Below are 21328 nucleotides of genomic sequence, written 5' to 3'. Positions count from 1 at the left end.
AGAGTTCCTGGAAGGTGTGACCATTTTCCCATGTCAGTTTGTGTCCTTTGCAATTCCTGGAAAAACTAACAGGCCAACAGGGTCTTGGCCATTATGTTTCAGCTGTCTCTCAAAGCTGGCTCTTGTGTATTCATTGCAGTCACTCTGACTAAAGAACCAGACCTGTAGGGCCTTGGAGTTCTCTTAATCTGACTCTCATTTCACGAAGGGTGGAAGTGCAACCTAGGCTAACATGGCACTGACCCAAAGTAAAAAAATAAATAAATAAATAAAATAAACCAGGGGTCAAGCCCTGGCTGGTGTAGATCAGTTGTTGGAGCATCAACCTGGGCACCAAAAGGTGTGGGTTTGATTCCTGGTCAAGGGCGTAACTTGGGTTGCAGGTTCAATCCCTATCCCTGTTGGAGCATGTGCGATAGGTAATCAATCGATATGTTTCTTCTCTCTCTCTCTCTCTCTCTCTCTCTCTCTCTCTCTCTCTCTCTCTCTCTCTCTCTCTCCCTCCCTCTCCCTCTCCCTCTCCCTCTATTTGTCTCTTCCTCCCCCCTCCCTTCATCCCTTCCACTCTCTCTAAAAAATCAGTAGATACCCTCAGATGAGGATTAACAACAACAAAGAAATCAGGGTTGGAGAGGGAACTAGACCCTACCCAGACCAGGACACTTTCCACCTTGCTTTTCTAAGCAAATACAATTGAGACTAACTTTATATTCCTCCAAATAAACCTCATGAAGGACCAGCATCTCTCCAAATCTCTGAAAGTCAATCAAAGTTTCAAGGCTGGTGGGACCTGGTTGGTGCCCCTAGAGGGAATGGGAAGGTGGGTCTTATGCCCTGGGTGCTTGGCCACCTGCATAGCGGGGTCCGGCCGTGAGGGAGACTGGCTTTTCCTTCCCCAGAGCTTCAGATAAGTGATGAGCAAAGTCTTTAATACAAGGAAAGGGACTGGATTATCTCTGGACCTCTCATTGGTTTCCAGAATAAGGAGGGAGGGAGCGAGGACCATGGCTTAGACAGAGTAGGGAGTGGGAGGGATTTCCTGTCTCCTTCCACCAGAACCACCCCTCTGGGACCCTAGAGTGATGTTTTGCTCTCTGCCCGCACTCAGATATCACTGACCAGCCTCATAGCGAAGATCCTGAAGTATTCTGATATGGCACCCATCAAAGCCCTTCGGACCCTCCGCGCCCTGCGGCCACTTCGGGCTCTGTCTCGATTTGAAGGCATGAGGGTAAGACCTATCTCCAAATGGCTCTGGTCTGCAACATTTGGTACCGCTTCCCCCCTTTTGCCTTCCACACCACTGACCCTGAGCTCCAGGCCCCACCCCCACAGGTCAGCTCCGGGTCCTCACTTCTGCATGGATACTGGTGGTGCTGCCGTGTCCTGACTCTCCTCGTTCCCCTTTGGGTCCTCTGTGAGCCCCTCTTCCCTTCTCACTTGAAACATCATACCTGCCTGGACTCAGACCTCACTTCTACTCTTACTGATCCTGCTTCATGGCTCCACAGGCACCCCTTGTCTCAACCTTCCCCCTGCCAAGATGTCCTCATTGCCAGGATCTTCGGTACATCCCAAGTTCTGCATCTCTTCAGGACAAATGAGCCTTTCCTCTGACACTCATTTAAATGTAGGGACATCATCAGCTCAGCACCTCCACCACACCCACTAGAATATGTCTTCTCTCCAACCTGCCACAGTCATGAGTCTTTATGGGTTTTTCTTTTTATGCATCCCTGTCCTTACATATCTCTATCAGCACTCACCTTGCCCTTGCTATCTTCCTCGGGGTAGAATGCTCACACGCCTGGCCCTTGCCTTAGGGGAGATCCAGGGACTGTTCATTCCCCCCGCCTCCCTTTCCTCATAATCACAAAGGCCTCCTGGCAGAGAAAGTGAGCTTTTGCCTTCTTCCTCCACCCCTGACTCAACTCGGACATCAGATCTTCAAACACAAAAGCAGACTTTTAAAAATTAACTTGTACCTTTACACACATTAGGCATTTATGACTGAAATAGATGGATATTTATTTTATTTTATCTCCAGGTTGTTAGTTTACAAATAGGTAAGTTTGTGAATACGGTTTAGGTTGTCACTCATTCTTAACCAGATACTATATACCATTTTCAAGTGTTGTATTTAAGGAAAATAAAGCAAGCCTTTAGAAGTCTGTATGTGCTAGCACAATGCATAGACTCACACCCCTAAATGAGCATGTTTGTACTTGTAAACTCATCCTCCTCCTCAATCTTGAGCAAAGATAGTGAAAGCTATCCTGGATGAAGTTTAGAGAAAGTTTAAACCCACTTGACCTGCTCAGTCTTCTGAGTCTGAATTACTGCCCTGATTAACCCATTTCTCTTGCTTCCAAAGGCCACTGGCTCTTGAGGCAGCCTGAGTAAGTATAGAAAGAAGTTGGATCCAGCAAAAAGGGGTGAGGCATTGGTGGGGTTCCAGGTCCTTTTGCATTTCCCCCAGGTGGTGGTAGATGCTCTGCTGGGCGCCATCCCGTCCATCATGAACGTACTCTTCGTCTGCCTCATCTTCTGGCTCATCTTCAGCATCATGGGCATGAACTTCTTCTCAGGGATGTTTGGGAGGTGCATCAACATGACCAATAAAGACTTTTCTCTTGTGTCTTATACTATTGTGAATAACGAATCTGATTGTAAACTTCACAACTACACTGGCAGCCTCTTTTGGGTCAACATGAAGGTCAACTTTGATAATGTTGGGATGGGTTACCTCGCGCTTCTGCAGGTGGTGAGTCCTGAAATCAACCATGTCTTTTCCTTTGGCCTCTCTTTAACTTGGGGGGGGGGGTCTTTCAGAAGATTCTGTGTAGGGGATAGCACTCAGTTTGAGCTGAGGTCATTCCTACAGATGGTCTTAGGCTCTACAGCAGCGGTTCGCCTAAGACCATCGGAAAACACAGATATTTACATTACGATTCATAACGGTAGCAAAATTACAAAAAGTTATGAAGTGGCAACGAAAATAATTTTATGGTTGGGGGGTCACCACAACATGAGGAACTGTATTAAAGGGTCACGGCATTAGAAACGTTGAGAACCATTAGCCTACAGGATAATAGATTATATTCTAGGACTATTGTAATAATAGGTAATGCCGGTAATGATGATAGTCAACCACATTCACACTTTATTCATTCATTCATTCATTCATTCATTCATTCTTCATCACTTCTCTTTATCCATCTACTTGTTCATTCAGTACTCCATTCATTCAAGTGTTAATGTAATTGCTAATACATTTGTCATGCAGTTAACCACAAGTTTCTGCTTGCACTATTTGTTCATGCATTCATTTGACAAAAATCCCTGAATAGCTATGGTGTGCCAGGCATTGTGCTCTACCCTGGGAGACAGAGACATGTCAGAGCTGGCTCCAGGTGGACCAATAATGCTCAATGAGAAAAACATGTAAGCAAATCAAAACAAAGCCCAGAGTAAATGTATGGGCAGAGACTGAGTAGCTACTGCTCCTTGTTTCCAGGCAACCTTTAAAGGCTGGATGGATATCATGTATGCGGCTGTCGATGCCCGAGGGGTGAGTCTTGCCCACTGCCTTTCCGTCCATGTGTCCCCCTCCCCCTCAATCAGTCTAGTTTAACTGGAGTGAAGATGGTGGCCTTGGTACCAGAAGAGGCAACCACTCAGCAGCCTGGCACTATTCCTCTCTGGAGCAGTGCCCAGCTGGTTCATTGTTGGCTATTTAAGCCAACCTAGCCTGTTCTCCTTTTGTGCACACTCCCTGGGCTTCTGAAACTCTTCCTCTGCATGAGGAAAAGGCTGGTAAAGGACTGTGTGTGAGGGCATTCCCTGGCAGGAGCAGGAGCAGGAGCAGGGGCAGTGGCTAGAACAAGGGATGAGAGAATTTCAGAGTATACCATGGCAGCCAGAAGGAGAGAATGATGCTGTTGAGGAAAGACCATTCCCCCTGTGGCAGACATTGTGGGCGCTCTGCCCCATCCTCTCAGCCCAGCTCTGAGTTCACTGGCGTTCCGTGTTTCTGATGCTTGGAGACTTGACTTTCTTCAGAGTTTCAGAGCTTGCTTAGCAGCCCAAGGATGAGGGATTTAACATCTCTGAAGGCAACTCTCACAGATAGTTTGGGGAGTCTTAGATAAATGCTCCAGCTTCCCTGTCCCTTGGAGGTCAAGTCCTGAGGCGTGTTCTTCAGGGTTCCTTAGAGGGCCTCCGTGGATAGAGTGCCGGTTGCCCATAGCAATGACTTTCTTCCCAGCATCCCCTTCTTCACTTTTCTCATGTTCCTGCTTTCCCTCCCCTTCTTCACTTTTCTCATGTTCCTGCTTTCCCTCCCCCTCCCTCACCCCTGCTTCCTGGGATCTCCTCCCAAATAAACCACCTGCACCCCGATCCAGGTCTCAGGGTTGGCTTTTGGGGTGAACACAAGCTAAGACACCTCTTCATCCCCATGCCCCACTTTGTCTGCTCACAGGTGAACTTGCAGCCCAAGTGGGAGAACAATGTGTACATGTACTTGTACTTCGTCATCTTCATCATTTTCGGCGGCTTCTTCACACTTAATCTTTTCGTTGGGGTCATAATTGACAACTTCAATCAACAGAAGAAAAAGATAAGTGGGGTTCTGGTGTTTCTGCGGTGTTGGCCAATCTTATATTTCTTGTCCCCAGGCCTCATGATTAACGCCAACTCTACTCCCAGTCCTTCATGCCTGATGGGGAGCCCAATTTTGACTTTTAACACCAACACTGACCGTTGCCCCATGGTTGCTGCCCTCACCTCTGTTCAGTGTCCGGGCTGCTGCTGAAAGAGTTGTATTTCTTTGTCAGCATTGCCTCCCAACCCTGCCTGGGGTTCCCATCTTTTCTCCCAAAGTGCCATGGTCCTCCTAGCTGAACCAAGTGTGTTGGGTGTGTTCCACGTGACCCCTTAGAAAATATCGACCGGGAAAGAAAGGGCTCCAGCACTTGATGCCTGTCTGGAGCCCCAGCATCCAGAGATCTGAGTCGGGATGCCTCGGGAAGGGCCAGGGCCCAGTGTTGGCAGAATCCTAACATTTCTCAGGCTGGGGAAGAAGACCCTCACCTCCATGGGTGCTGACTTCAGTAAACAGGACCCCAATCTCAGACAACCTGTTATTTATTTATTCATTTATCCTGACCCAAAGATATTTTTACTTTGACTTTTTAGAGAGAGTAGACAGGAAGGAAGGTGGGAGGGAGGGAGGGAGGGAGGGAGGGAGGGAGGGAGGGAGGGAGGGAGAGAGAGAGAGAGAGAGAGAGAGAGAGAGAGAGAGAGAGAGAGAGAGAGAAGGAGGAAGGCATCTTCAGTGGGGGAATTCCGAGCAGTGTAACTGGCAGGGCCTTCAGAGAACCAGTCAAGGGTTTTCCAAAGACCCTTGGATAAGGCAATAACTCCCCAGGAAGGGGTTGAGGGGTTGGGTTTCAGAGTCTTTGTTCCCGAACACCCTGAGGTAAGCTCTTGCCCCTGGCCAAGAGTAAGTTTTTAGAAACCAATGAGTTTTATTAAAATGAGCAGGCTGGATTTTAGGCTCAAATTTGAACCAACCCATACCTCTCCTTAGGTCCTAGTCCCAAACCCTCTCCACCTTTGTCCATGCGGCATCTCTGGGTTCCTGTAGATGATAAACAGGATATTCCTTGATCCTGGCTTTTGCATATCTTTCTGCAGAATGGGAAGAAAGTTGAGATGTCTTTCCCCGACAGCATGATTTTGATATCCCTGGGGGCTCCTACTGCTTTAATAACAGTGGTGTGTGTTATCCTCTCCTGCACTTAGGGGGCCAGGACATCTTCATGACTGAGGAGCAGAAGAAGTACTACAACGCCATGAAGAAGCTGGGCTCCAAGAAGCCCCAGAAGCCCATCCCCCGGCCCCTGGTGAGTCCCAGAGCTTCCCTCTACCAGAGTGTGTCTACGAATCCAACCTGACAGCCTATGCCTGTGCTGGGTAGGGGCCTGGTTAGTGCCCTCTGTGGAGGAGGAGATGTGGGCTGAGTTCAGGGGTGAGGGTAATGAGAGATCTCAGGTCCAAGGAATGAAACGTCTAAAAGAAGCAACTCTGGTCTTAAAGAGTGAACATATCTTCCACAGTTACTGCAGACAGAACTGTTTAGGGAAGCACGGAGTTCTACACCAGTTTTAGGGCACAAGTACATGACTAAGAGCTGACTAGGCTAAATGATAAGAAGGATGGTTAGAGCTCTGAGATGAAACATTGTGTGCATATGCATTATGAGCTAGATTGCAATGGATCTCTAGCCTTACCCTACATTTCCCCCAATTCCTACAGCTAGAAACAGGGGAAATGGCCAAAACCCAACCCTCTCTGGATCCTGGATTGATCAAGATCATGGTCAGATGGCACAATAGAAATGAAAAATTATCCTATTCTAGTATTTAAAGATTGACCAAAACTTAGGGCCATCTTCCACTTTGATTCCTTTACTCGCAAAGATCCTAAGAGGCATGTCTTTTATTCTCCTGTTAAATGCAGCACCCAAACCTACATGATACCTACCATCTAAGTTTTTCTCAGGCCTCTGCCAGAAGGTGGAAAACACCAGCCCTGTGGCTGGCCCCTGATGGAAGTGGAGCAACAGGTTTGGGAGTGGGGATGTTGCTAAACTGGAAATATATAGCTGAACCTCTTCAAAGATTTTCTGAGCCATCTATTCCGGTGAACAGACTCAGCATCCTGTCCCTTTATACAACCTTTCTATGGTTAAGATGCAACATTTATGAAGAAAACTACAGGCACTTCCATAGCAAAATCCCATTAGCCCTTCCCCAAACAAGGGCAGAGCTTAAGGACCTTCAACAAAGAAACAGGCCTTTCCCTAAATGAATTAGAAAGACCTACATTACAGTTTCTAAATCAAGGCATGGGATTTGCATAAATTACTAAAATATCCATGAATACAGAGTCTTAAAAACATTTACAGGAGGAAAAAAGGTGTTATGAACTTTGGCACACTTTACTTGGAACCAGTGGTCATAAATTTCTTCCTATTCTCAGTTCTGATAAGAAATGTTACAATGGGGAGGGATAGGATGTCAAGGGCAGAGGTTTCCTCCCAAATCCCTATAAGGTTAAGATAACTGGGCATGAGTGAGCATGGGTGAACCTGAGGGAAAGTCCTTCAAGTTCACTGAGTATCCTTCAGTCAACCAGTCCAATGGGCAGGAACAGGCTCACAATTGAAATATATGGGTGCAGGCTGAGCCCAATCAGAGTCAGGTCAGGGGCTACAGTTGGAGGATGTCCAGACTTACTGAGAAATAAGCAGCTGAGTCCATTCTGGCCTTTACTGATGGCTGGACTGATGTTGACTCCATGTTTGAACCAGACATCAAGGAGTTCTGTGCTAAGGACAACCCTGGGTAAAATCAACATGGTTTCTGGAACCTCCCCCTACAAACTACTACTCCTCAATTTCTCTATAATATCTCAGCTTCTCCCCTCTCATCAACCAATCCCACAGGCCACCATAGCTTCCTCCTCTGAAGGAAGACAATTTCCCTGGGACAGGGTGGGCTGTATTTCAAAAGGGAACTGTGGAGAGAACACCATCTTAATACAAAGGTAGGAACTAATGTTGGAATGCCAGGCACTGCAATAGAGATAGAGGGTGATAGTTGGGCAGGAAGACCTGCAACAAAATCACCATTTTCCCTAACTGAGCCATAACCAAGATCCTCCAAGATTGGCACTGGGAGGAGGTTCTTCACATAGGTAATGGAAGCGAGATCATAGATGAACTGTGTTCCTGAGATTCATCATCCCTTAGGATGGGGGCATGGGGTGCAATAATCACTATCAATACTGTACTAGCTCAAGTCGGGGAGCATGGCTCTCTCCTTAATATTCTGGTCCAAGAATGGCAAACACTTTTTCCTTTGTTCCCCTCAGCATAACTGAGGCAAGGCTGGGACATTCAAACAAGACTTTGAAGTCGTAGGGATGCTGCAGGGCCCAAGTAGCAGCTGTAGCCAAGGCCCATCCCAGCTCCTGGCTGGCATCCATATGGCAGACAACATCTTGGCATCCACCACCCGGTGGCACAAGTCTGATTACTTGTCCTTCTCAAAGTCCCAAGCTAAGAAAGAAACCCAAAGAAAAAGAGAAATGCCCTCTGCCATATAAGATTCACCTTCTCAGGTCCAGTTTCCTTTTCACATGACCAGTGACACTAGAAGGTTCACCTTCTTCCCTTAGGAGTCCCAACAGGTCAAGCTGGTCAGATAAGTAGAGCATCAGCACTGATCTGACCCACAGTTGCATGGATGCCATGTCACAACACAGCCTACCTGGATGAGGTAGGGACCTCTAACACATGCACATACATACCGCTTATCACTTTTAGTGAAGCCCAGGTTCTAAACCTTATGCTTCATCCATAACAAAGACTAAGGTTTCCGTGAGACTACAAAATTTTATTCTATAACATTCTTTACTATAGAAGTCACTAAAAGCAGGTGCTATATATTCCACTTTATGGGGAAATAATAGGCTCTATAATATCACATTATCAGTCACCCACTTCATCATCTCTGACAGCAGTAAGGGTTGCAAAGGTGTGATCACTACCCACAGGCTAAGTAAGCCAAGAGCAGCCAGCAAGCTGCTGCGTCCCCAGTGTCTGAATATTCAGGGCAAACTCGATGCCTGGAACTTAGCAATGTTGTCACCTGTTCTTTTTCATTCGAAGTCATGTGGCTACGAGTGGGCTCTGTTTTTCCACTATTTTCAGTGATGAAATGGAAGCTATTATTGGCTTAGCAATGCCCCTCCCACACCAGAAAAGATGGGAGTCGACAATTATGCCAGAACCATGCCCACTTGGGTCTGATTATTTGCTCTAACCGCATAAGGGAGCAACTCATCACCACCGTGAAGGAGAAAGTAGGAACCAGACTCTGTCACAACCCTTCTCCCCTCTGATTGCTTTACAGCTCCTGGGAGCTCCCTGGTGAGACTCCTAACAGCTTCCTCTCTTCCTCCCTCACTCATGCAGAGCCTTGCACATAGTACACATTTATTAAGTGCCTGTTGTGCAGAATTAAATTTACTCAAACCCTAGTGGATTGGCTTTATGTGTGTGGGTGTTTTTTTTTTAATGTGTGGGTTAACAGATCTGTGTATTCTGTCATCCATTCATTCACCTATTTATTGAGTACCTATTGTGTACTAGGTACTATACAGATACTGGGGTAGAGCAGTAAGCAAAATAGATAAAGTTTCTGCCCTCACAAGAGATAGCAGTCCAGTGACTCAAGAAAATAATTAGAGAAAACCACAAATATATTAATTAATTCACAGGTTTTGGAGATTTCCAAGGGAGAAAGAATGGGTTGAAAAGCAAGGGTGCCTAGGACTGAGACTTGAGGAACTTTCACATCTAAAGATTGAGTAATGAAGACTCAAAAAGGAGTAGCGAGGAGATTAAGAAAAGAACCAGGAAAATAAGGCATGATGAAAACCAAAAAAAAGGAGAGTTTCAAGATGGATGGGGTTGGTAATCAATCAAACAAGTGTCCTTAGAGTTAGCATTATGGAGGTCATGGGTGATCTTAGCAAAAACAATTTCTGTGGCAGGATGGGGACAAAAGTTATGTTGGAGTGGATTGAAAAATGAATGAGAAACAGTGCTTGCCCACAACTCTTTCAACCTGGGAGCTGGGGAAGATGTGAGGTTTAGGAAGATTTTTCTTTAAATTATGAAAAACTAGGTAATTAGATAGTTAGCAAAAGGAACTAAGACATAATAGCCAATAGTGTCCAAATGTGGCTAAGAGCCTCTCATCAGTGACACAAGCTTCAAGAAGGAAGGACTTTACAAGACACAAGAATAAAGGTCTGGAATCGATAGAGGGGAACAAGAAGGCTCTTGGGCCTGCCTCCTAGCCCTGGAGTTCATGGGGTGGGGAAAAGTATCAGCCCTAAGTAAAAGGAGATGTTTGGAGATCAAGGCAGGTGAACTCAGGAGATGTTCAGGAGTGGAGAATGGAGTTCAGATCAAGGAGTCCAGAACACTATGAAGTTAACATCACAGGAAAGACTAGAGTGCCATGCTAGGAACTTGATTAAAACATCATAAAAACAGCCAAATAGAAATGATCTCTTTGCTATCCAAGACATTCTGCCTCTTTCTAAGAGTGCAAACAATCAAGACTTGACCCCATGCTTTGTCCCTGCATTGGTTTAGACATCTGCACAGCCCCAGGAATAAAGAGAGCATTTGCAGGAAGAAGCTGCACCATCACACTAACTTCACACTTGAATCAATAATTTTGCAAACAGTTTTTGAACTCTTGCTATATGCAAGGCACTACAGGAACACAATGTTAAATAAGACATGGCTCCTATATTTAAAAGCTCTTTGTCTAGTAAAGAAGAGAAGCACACATGAAATGCTAGAGCTCAAGACTGACCATAAAGGATGTGGGAACCCAAAGCAGGGGCAATGCTGTCTGATATGATTAAGGAAAACTCCCAGGAAGAAGTGAGGCTTAAGAGATATAGATCACTCAAGACTATTGGGATTTAGATACCAAAAGACAGGCTGGAAGGGCATTGCAAATGGAGGGAAGAGCATGGACAAGGACAAAGAGCCTGGTGACTTCATGGGAACAGGAGAGGTGGTGAGGACTTGAATTAAGGCAATGAAGTAGAATCAACTAAGAGTGATATATTGGATAGGACTTGGCTTCTTGATTGGATGTGGAGTGTGGGGAGACAAAAGAGGCAGACTTTGAAACCCTGCCTATGGCGAACACAGGCCTCCAGATGCCTGATTTATGTTGGCCAAAAGGCCCTGACGTGACATCTCTTGTTTCTTCAGAACAAGTACCAGGGCTTTGTCTTTGACATCGTGACCAGACAGACTTTCGACATCAGCATCATGGTCCTCATCTGCCTCAACATGATCACTATGATGGTGGAGACAGATGATCAGAGTGAGGAAAAGACAAAAATCCTTAACAAAATCAACCAGTTCTTTGTGGCTGTCTTCACTGGAGAGTGTGTCCTGAAGATGTTCGCTTTGAGGCAATACTTCTTCCTGAACGGCTGGAATGTGTTTGACTTCATCGTTGTGGTCCTCTCCATTGGGAGTAAGTGGGCATCACACGTGGTGGGGAAGCCCAGCCTCTGCTTGGGGTTGTTTTGGAACTTCTTTCAAAACCAGGGGGACAACAAGCAAACTTTTTAAACATATTATACATTAGAGGAGCCCAGTGTTTGCTTCCTTCTCAGCACAGCAGATTTAAAATGCCCCTGGGCCTCTCAGTCAAATGCAGATGTTTCACTGGCCTTCTCCTTGCTGTCATGAAGAATATTCAGGCACCTGCTGTGTATACAATCATCACCAGAATTTTGGGGGCTAATGGGGAGCAACTGCTCCTCCAGAGAACTTAAGATGATGGAGTTTTCAGTAGGCCTTATTTTTGTAGTCGAAGGAACCGCTGAGCTAAAGCCAGCCCGTCAGTGGGCCTTATTTTTATGATCTTCAAATCAGAGAGTGGGTGGTGTGATGTGAAGTGAGTCATAAAATACACCTTCTGAAAAAGGAGGTGGATTACCAACTGAGTGAAGAAAGTCTAAGAGGAGACTATTGAAAAGGAGATTCTTAAGTCAAGAGTCTGGAATTAAATCTCCGTATAACTCTCCTCTTAAGGAATAGGAGAATAGAAAAGTCAAGGGATCAATGCCAAGAGATCAAATGTTATTATGGTCAAGTCTGGATGTTGTTGAATGATGGGCCCAGTATTTGGGGGGCCAAAGTTGTTCAGAGAAAATGAGTAGAGTCAGAGGCTAAAGTGGAGAAGGGAGCCCCCGTAATTGAGTGCTGAGTTCTGAGCCCTAGGCTGGGCGCTGTGAAACTTCACAGTAGCCCTGTGAAAGCAGTTATCATTATTCTTATTTTATACATTTAAAAATTGAGCCCCAGAGACTTGGGAAGTTATGCAAAGTTATACAATTTGTAAAGGGTGGAGCTGAAATTAGACCAGGCTAATGTTCTAATGAACTAGAAGTCTCCCACCAACAACTGAGAAACTGTCCCTGGCCTTCTTGTGGTTTAGCCAAAGTTTGGCCTTATAAAAGCCAAATCCCAGCACACCAGCTTTACTTTGCATTATAAATGCATCCTGGCCTGCTTACTTTTCATATATGGGCATAACTGTAGATTTAACTTTCCATTGGTTTCCAATCAGAAGCTAATGTCAATCTCCCTACCTGGTGCTGAAATACAGCCTTGGGTTGTGTTTAGTTGTTTGGTGGTGGTGGTAAGTGGGTGGGAGGGGTGGCGGGAAGGAGGTAATGTACTTTTGTTTTGTTTTATTTTCTTGTTGCTGCTGGTTTTTATGGGAAGTTTGTTTTGTTCATTTATCTTCCAAAGTGACAGACTCTAAAGTCCATTTTGATATGATTTCAGAGAAATCATATTTATAGAAATAAAATATACTTAAAGTACTCAATTCTATAATGTGGACACCTTAACTACTAGTTCCTATGACTTACACAGCAACATGTCCCTGGGTAGAAATCACTCTGAGAGACAGCTAGAAAACAAGTGACAGACAGATTCCACCTGTCCATCCTCTCCCTTACTTCCTTCCCACCAGCAAGACATGCACTGAGTATCTAAATGTTACAACTGTGAACACTTATTCTCCTAGAAGTAGACATAGACCAGTTGGCCGGCAGAATCTAAGGAGATTATATGGACACATGTACCCATTATGTGTCCATATAACTGTCATAGTTAAAGTGGACTTTAAGAGAGAGGCCTTCATTAAGACTTTATAATCAAAAATTATAATTATTTCCCAAGTCTCCTCCCACTTCCTTCCACCTTCCGACACAATACTGTCACTACTCATGTTTCTAATGATAAAAGGCAACTTGGAGAAGAGGGTCAGGGGAATCCTGGCAAAGAGAGAGCTTGCTACAACACCTGTCACCATTTGTCCTACGAGGTTTTGAATCATGTCTTCCCTAAAGGCCTTGCCTTATCTTTGCTAGTCCCAATAAGTCCCACAGTTCCCCAAAACCAAGCTTTACAAATCTGCAAGTAAGATACCAGATGGAGGGCTATATGCATTCTTCATCTTTCCAACCTTGTTCATAGTGGGGTGAGGGGCTGTAACTGACCTTAAACATGCCCATCTCCAGACACTAACAGAGAGTTTAAATGCAGCTGGGAAAATGAAAGAAACAAATAAAGGCCATTATGCAGACAGCTGGTCATTCAAAGCCATTCTGCTTTAGCTGTCAGCAAGTTGCCAAACTCCTCAGGTCCCATTATAATTAATACCAGTCTCTGTACAATTATCCCCAGGACCCCGTGCCAGGAACTTAGTCAGTCTTCACAGTAGGAAATAGGGAGATGAATCACAGGGGGTTGTGGCCTTCACAGAGCACAGGACCAGGGTGGAGGAAAAGGCATGACCCAAAGGCTGGATTCTCAGGGAAGAGCAGGCTGTGGGTCATAGACAGAAGTAGACAATAGGCTATGAGCTTATGGAATAGGGTCTGGAGATGGGCATGCTTAAGGTCAGTTAAAGCCCCCCACCCCACTATGAACAAGGCTAGAAAGATGAAGAATGCATATGGTCACTTCCAGCTGAATTATGCTGCAGAAGATAGGGTTTTGACCATGGAAGCTGACTAAAAAGATATTCTGGATGGATAGAAAGATAAGAACATGATAGAAAGAGTGAGGCTTACTTGAGAGAGAGAGGATTTCTGCACTAACAGTTCTAAGCCCCTATCAATGCCAACCACTGTGCCAGGTTAGAAGGGCTCATAGTCCTTGAATACAATGCACACGTGTACGTTCATCTGGAACCAAGATGAAGGATGTGATCACAGCCAACCGTGTCAGGGATCATGATTGGGAGTACTAATTTAGATCATTTTCTCTCTCTTTTTAAGGCCTGGTGGTTTTTGCAATTATTTCATCACTTGAAAATTACTTCTCCCCAACCATCCTCCGAGTCATCCGCCTGGCCCGAATTGGCCGCATCCTCAGGCTGATCCGAGCAGCCAAGGGGATCCGCACACTGCTCTTTGCCCTCATGATGTCCCTGCCTGCCCTCTTCAACATTGGGCTGCTGCTCTTCCTCGTCATGTTCATCTACTCCATCTTCGGCATGGCCACCTTCCCCCATGTCAAGTGGGAGGCGGGCATCGACGACATGTTCAACTTCCAGACCTTCGCCAACAGCATGCTGTGCCTCTTCCAGATCACCACCTCGGCCGGCTGGGACGGCCTCCTCAGCCCCATCCTCAACACGGGGCCCCCCTTCTGCGACCCCAATCTGCCCAACAGCAACGGCTCCCTGGGGAACTGCGGGAGCCCAGCCATAGGCATCATCTTCTTCACCACCTACATCATCATCTCCTTCCTCATCGTGGTCAACATGTACATTGCAGTGATTCTGGAGAACTTCAATGTGGCCACGGAGGAGAGCACCGAGCCCCTGAGCGAGGACGACTTTGACATGTTCTATGAGACCTGGGAGAAGTTTGACCCAGAAGCCACCCAGTTCATAACTTTTTCTGCCCTCTCAGACTTCGCAGACACCCTCTCTGGCCCCTTGCAAATCCCAAAACCCAACCGGAGCACATTAATCCGAATGGACCTTCCCTTGGTCCCTGGAGATAAGATCCATTGTTTGGACATCCTTTTTGCCTTCACCAAAAATGTTCTGGGAGAGTCTGGGGAGTTGGATTCTCTGAAGGCAAATATGGAGGACAAGTTTATGGAAGCAAATCCTTCAAAAGCATCTTATGAACCAATAGCCACCACCCTCCGGTGGAAGCAAGAGGACATTTCAGCCACTGTCATTCAAAAGGCCTATCGGAGCTATGTGTCCCACCGCTCCAAGACAATCTTCCATACCCCAGGTGTGATCAGGGCTGAGGAGGAGGCTGTGTCACTTCCAGATGAAGACTTCGTTGCATTTGCAGAAAATGAGAATAGTGGGCTTCCTGACAAGTCTGAAACTACATCTGCCATATCTTTCCCCCCCTCCTATGACAGTGTCACTAGAGGCCTTAGTGATCAAGTCAACATGAGCATATCTAGCTCAATACAAAATGTAGGTGAAGCTACCAGTAAGGAAGCCACTACCCCTGCACCCTAGTGAGGACACTCCAGCATGCCCTGTTCTGATGTGCCCTTCTGCTCTGTGATAACTCTTTCCCACCATGGGTGGCACCCAGCTACCACCGCACCATGCATGCCACTAGTCACAATGTCAGAACTGGGCAAGGGAATGCAGTTGGTGCCCATCTTTGGAGAAGCCCCCAATAAGAGTCAGAATCCAGGAGCATCTCCACTGTGATTTCCCTTATGAATTTCAGTATCAGACGATGGGTTCCCTCACTGTCCAGAAACTGTCCCTGGTTCTTTTATTTTTATTGTGATCAGAACTTCCATTTGCCAAGACAAACTTCTCAGGACCAGAACTTCCAAAGATCTATGGCAAGGATATTGCTGAAGGTCCAAGGTGTAGTGCTCTGTGAAACACCATGTAGAGACTGACAATGTCACTTAGGATTTTGCATGACTGCATGTTGAGATCTGCAGACAACTGCTCCAGCCCAAGGTAATACCTGTGGTCTATGTCATGAAAGGCCTTTGAGATAGCCATTAAAATTAATATTTTTAAAGGTAGGTCAAGACTAATGTTTGTGTCTTAAAGCATCATTTTTTTAAAAAAATTATGTGACATTGATGTGTCATAAGTCACTTCTTTACTTCCAGGATTCCTGATAGTCTGCAGTTTGAGCTTGAGGTTCAGGTGGGAGTGGGGAAAAGGAGCACTGGCCTGGGAACTGGTTCTAACCCTGACTCTTCCATTGATTGATTGCCTGGCTGACCTGACCAGCCTCTTTCACCTCTGAACTTCAACTTCTCCACTTGTACAATTGGTGGGAGGAAGCACAGACCGAACACTCTCTATAGCCCTTGCATTTTATGTTGTAGAACGCAGTGGTGTCCTGTCAATTTAGATGAGGTAAACGCTCTCTTCTGAAGCTGCAATGGCCAGACCTCTCTGCTATATAGCTGAAGAGGCAGCTTTTGGATATTTTCCAGAGCCTGTTCCACATCTCACGGACAAGCTTTAAGGAGGAAGGTTTTACATTCCCCTTGGGCCAGGACTTCATAATAAGTATAATCAAAAGAAAAGAGGTATTTTGAGAAAGATGATCTGGGAGATAAAAGGTACGGCCAATATTTTCTTTTATTCATCCTACAAATGTTACTAAGAACCTATTATATGACAGGCACTGCTCTAAACCCAAGAGATAATGGAGGTTAAGTCCCAAAAGATTAATTGGAGTGGAGTAAGGGTCATCAGAGAGGATATTCAGGCCACAGGCATGTGGCAGGTCTTAAGATGAAAGACAGCAAGGAGATCATATGACAACATAGAACATAAAGGGTCTTAAGGACAGCCAGGATCTTTTATTAATCTTTGGGACATTTCCTGCAACAATGACAGAGATCAAATCAATTTGTTGATATGAGTATATTATATTTTATCACTTTGTAAGATTTTTCCATTTATATGATTACAAAACTAGAGGCTGGTCCACCTAACATGGTCCACCTTACATATGAAAAACTCTGAGCGTCTAGAAATTATCAAGTGTTGGCAGAGATGTAGAGCAGCAGGAACTCTGATACAATGCTGGATTGAGTAAACTGGCACAATAATTTTGGAAAACAGTTTAACCTTTTTAGAATTGTTGAAGACACATGACTCAGGTTTTCTACTCTTAGGTATGAAACCCAGAGAAATCCATGCATGTATACTCTAGGAGATATGTACAAAGTTTCTTATCAGCATTGTTCATAGTGAACCCAAATTAGAACCTAATATCCAACAGCAGTAGGGTAGATTAACTTGTTGTACATTTTTTAATGTAAATTTTATGTGGCAATGAGAATGGATAATATAGCCTATGGAAGTCTGTCCATAAATCTGAGAAACATAACATTGAGTGAAAGAATTCAGATGTGAGACTATACCTACTCTATGATTTTATGAGGTTCAAAGATAGACAAAATTAAATATGTTGTTTAGGGCCCTGGCTGGCATGGTTCACTAGTTAGAGCATTGGCCCACACACTGAAGGGTCATGGGTTTGATTCTGGGTCAGGACACATAGAAGAATCAATCAATGAATATGTGGATAGGTAGAACTACAGATAGATGTTTCTCTCTCAATCAATCAATAAAATGTTTTATAAAATTTAAAAAGAAAAGAAAAAAAAAACAGCTCCCCAGGACTCAAATATCTGCAATGCACTGTGTCTCCAGAAAATTACTCAGACGTTCTCTGAAGTGGAAATCCGTTTGAAGTGTGCTCTCCTGAGAAGCCCCAGATGAATCATCAGCCAAGAGAGTTTAGGGGGAGGGAGGCAGAATCTGCCTGTGGGCATCCAATCTGTAGCAAGAAAGTTTAAGTCAACTGTTGACCCTTTAAAACACCTGTTTTAATAAATAAAAAAAACCAACCAACAACATAACTGGGTCGATGCGACTGGTTGCACAAAGATAGCAAATTCTAAAGGAGCATTCATGAAGAGGGCTCTTTTTTGTTTGTTTGTTTGTTTGTTTGTGTTTGTTTTGTTTTGTTTTTTTCCCCCAGACCAGAACAGAGTTAACTGGTTATTAGAAATGTGGCTGCTCCTGCTCCCAGGTTTAATTGTGTTATAAAGCAATCGAAAGGCACATGGGCGCGTGCCTGCTGGAGAATGATGCTTCTTGTAGTGAGAACAGGGAGCCCAGAGCCACTCAGAAGCCGAAAATGTCAGTAAATGATCCACACGGAGACCCTCGATTCAGAGCCTAAACAACATGCGGCTCCGGACCAAGCTCTGGAGGAGAGGGTAGAAGGTTCCGTTTGATTCCAAGCCTTCTGTCACTCACCTATCACAACTCCTCGGAACAATTTTTCCTTGACTATACAATGAGAATAAAGATTCCAGCCCTGCTGAACTCATCAGGAGGTTAAAAGGAGCTAAACGTGCTCTCTCTGGCTTCTTAAAGGAGGAGAAAGATAAAAGGAGAGACAATGCGAGCACCCCTCCTGCCACACTGGGTCCCAGGGTGGCCTTCACAGAGGGCAATGCTGCTGCCCCTCCCCCCGGAGCACAGAGGTGTCCGGTGATTCACACGGCGCTTCGCATGCAAAGGAGCATCTAACGCTGGACGTGGCGGCACTTTGGTAGTCAGGATAGAAGGCCGCTCCTCAAAAACCCACCAGGGGAGGCCATGCTGGGATCCTACTCTTTTGACCCTGTGACAGACACCGCTGGTGTCTCTTCTGACTTGGAATACAAGGATGCAGCTTTTCTCCAAAGCCCCTGGACTCTCTGCCACACAGGCACGGCAGCCCAGAAGAGCATGGGGGAGGAGAGATGTTGATACCCTGGAGGCACAAGAGTTGGGAGAAGAATGAATACCCCAGCCTCCCATGCCTTGGAGAAACAATCCTGAGTGAAGGTCTCAGAGCATCCCTACACAAAGTCTGAGCCCTAGCTGTAAGGCCAGTTTTTCCCAAACCTGAGAGGAAGTGCCCTTAAGCGTTTGTACCTAGGAGACTCTCTCAGTTCCCCCTACGCCCGGTTGCCCACAGCACTAACCAGCTTTGTTGAGGGGTGGGGGGTAGTTTCTTCCTTCCTTTAACTAACTCTCCCTTCTTCTTCCTTCACTTTTGCCTCCTGGTAGCATATTCCAAATAAACTACCTGCCCCCGAAGCCTCGTCTCAGCTTCTGATTTAGAACACAAATTAAGATAAATTCCCAGGTACCTTTCTGCTCAGAATGAAGAAGCTGTTTTCTTATGCTGTCCACATGCCCATCATCCCAGCCGGAGGCTTGCTATATATGGCTCCTGCATGAAGGTCTGCAGGAAGGGAATCACTTCCCCTGACGTGAGGTCTGCAAAGGGTCCCACCCAGAAGTGGTTGTCATCGCCCCCTCCTGGCTCCCTTCCCATCGCCCACCTGCTGCTGACTGATGAGGTGGGAGAGGCTCCTCTCCTCACCCTCTCAAATTATTGAAGATTTTATTTTGTTGGCAATTGCCTTGGGATCAGGTGGATCCTTGCCTCCCACTCAAAACTATTCTGTGATGAGTAGAAGGTTAATTACAAGCTTCTCACTGTAGCTTGTAAACTGACAGGATTCCTGACAAGCCTACCACCACCTATGGCCTCCTTTTTCATCAGTGTACTGTATTTGGGCTACTTTGGAATTTCACATGTGCAACAAGGTGCTCCAAATTGAGACTTTACCCAGAAGTTGTCATGGTTCCTTTTTCTGGCACACGGAATTATGCTAAGTGGCCCCCAGTTACCAAGTAACTTAGCTTGAGCAGTGGAGGACTATGAGAAAAACCCTTTGGCCTCCTCTTTGCTGTCCACCCCATAAAAGAAGTCAATGAGCATCCAAGGCTCTCTCCTGCACACCAATAGACAAGGGGTCAAACCACCGCTTTCATTCCAGTGGCATCATACATGTGGACCATGACTTCCACCGGACCCACCCGCTATCTATTCTTTGGACAGAGCCTGACCCATATTTTAAAAAGTTCTAAATCCTCTAGACAAGGGTCTCCTTGAGGATGATAGAGAGCACTTCTGGATGTCTTTATCCTGCCAGTTGAAACACTTCCTATAGCAGCCAGTTCTCCAAATCCCTCATGGGGAATCTACAGACCAACACAAACTTCCCAATGGTGGGGAGAGGACTGCTGTGTCCATCCTGGTCTCCTAAGAGCGGATGTCAAGTCATACGTAGACGTGCAAGAAATATGCTGGTGGAAACATTTATGAGGAACACAGGGAGGGAGCAGGAGTCGGCAGGAAGAGCCTCAGGCTGCAATACAGCTGCGAGAAAGTCTCAGAATAAAAACTGCCCAGTGGAGGACTCTTTGTTGGCCAAGAATGGCTCAGCTCTAGTCCCTCCCCCCTCCTCCCCATCATCTCTAGTGACTGGTGGGAGCAGCACAGGAAGACCATGAACATACCCTAGATCCTCAAGGTGCCATAGCTGGAGCTCACCAGAGCAGATACTCAGCAGGATATTGTCAGAGAATCCTTATTCAAAGAAGTTGTTTTCTGGTTTGATTTAACAACACCTCCCCTCTGAGTGCCCACATTCATCGTGGACTGCCCTTAATACCATGGAGCCGTGCTCCTGAAGTAGACGCCCCATTCAAGAAGCTCCCACACAATAATTTAGTCCTTTGCCAAATCAGTCCTTGAGGAGAAGGCATACTTCCTCCCTTCTAGCAGGGATTGTGCTTTCCTCTCTGGTACTGTCTTCCAGACACAGACTGGAGTGAGGCAAATGAGCCGGGCACAAAATTCAGGGAAGAACCCATTCTCCAGTGAGTGCCTCCTTCAATTTTGCACCCTGGCATATTTCTTGACTCGTTTTAGCTCTGGCCTTGAGAACTACTGCTTCTAATCCACCCACTGAACTCGGGGGTACCATCAGCACTAACAGTATGAGGTTATTCTCTGCTATTCATTAGTGCCATGGCCTCTGGCTCACTATCCCCACCCTATTCCTGTCTTCAGTCACAGCATGATTCATCCAGGACACAGGCTTCTCCAATTCAATGATCATACCCTCTACCCTACATTCACTACCCACTCAGGTGGTCATATCCTGAACCTTGACAATACTGTTAATGATATCAATTTCATAATTTTGCCAACTATCCAGTACACTTAATGTACGACCTCCACCTAAATAATTCTCCAAATGATGTAGGTCCCCTATCCTTTGACTTTGCATCACTCCCCTTCTCCCCTCACCCACATTGATATCATGGTCTATCTTTATAATCACAAACTTTCAAATACTTTCAGCTTTTTTGCCACCTGCTCCCTGTCTGGTAAAACCTTGAACTAACCCAGTTTAACCCAAATTTCTACCTTCTCTGCTCCTGCTCCAGACAGGCACTGGTCTCATTCCAATTCCAGGACCACAAATCCTATTCTTCATTATTAAATTTATTAGGGTGGCATTGGTTTATAATCATGACCACAAACGTTAGATGAGCTCTAAACGCTGTCCAACGATACAATTGCACTTCTCTAGAAAGTTCATTTTCCTACCCACCAAAATGATATTTTTGTGCCTCTTTCTCTCTTCTCAAATTTCTAAGCCTCCCAATCCTGCCTTCTTCCCTTCCTTCATTCTCAATCTCTGTTCTCAACCCTTACTTTCTTTTCTATTCAATGATGCAACTTCATTTCTTTC

At 45.6% G+C, this 21328-nt stretch overlaps 1 protein-coding gene across 3 annotated transcripts in view; it reads left to right on the top strand.

Moving 5' to 3' along the window:
- SCN10A (sodium voltage-gated channel alpha subunit 10) overlaps positions 1–15682 on the top strand; it is a 76386-nt gene extending 60704 nt beyond the window's left edge. For all 3 annotated transcript variants that reach the window (XM_045579431.1, XM_045579430.1, XM_036431899.2), the window contains 7 exons: positions 1109–1231; positions 2480–2764; positions 3518–3571; positions 4484–4621; positions 5805–5909; positions 10874–11144; positions 13969–15682. In XM_045579431.1, coding sequence (XP_045435387.1) covers positions 1109–1231; positions 2480–2764; positions 3518–3571; positions 4484–4621; positions 5805–5909; positions 10874–11144; positions 13969–15182 — 2190 coding nt within the window. In that variant the 3' untranslated portion in view covers positions 15183–15682. The remainder of the gene's footprint in view (positions 1–1108; positions 1232–2479; positions 2765–3517; positions 3572–4483; positions 4622–5804; positions 5910–10873; positions 11145–13968) is intronic.
- The last annotated feature ends 5646 nt before the right edge of the window (positions 15683–21328 follow it).

The sequence above is a fragment of the Pipistrellus kuhlii genome, unplaced genomic scaffold (assembly GCF_014108245.1).
Source record: "Pipistrellus kuhlii isolate mPipKuh1 unplaced genomic scaffold, mPipKuh1.p scaffold_m20_p_11, whole genome shotgun sequence".
NCBI classification, from domain to species: domain Eukaryota; kingdom Metazoa; phylum Chordata; class Mammalia; order Chiroptera; family Vespertilionidae; genus Pipistrellus; species Pipistrellus kuhlii.
The sequence above is the reverse complement of the archived record's forward strand: the minus strand, read 5'-3'. Positions and strand labels throughout refer to the sequence as shown.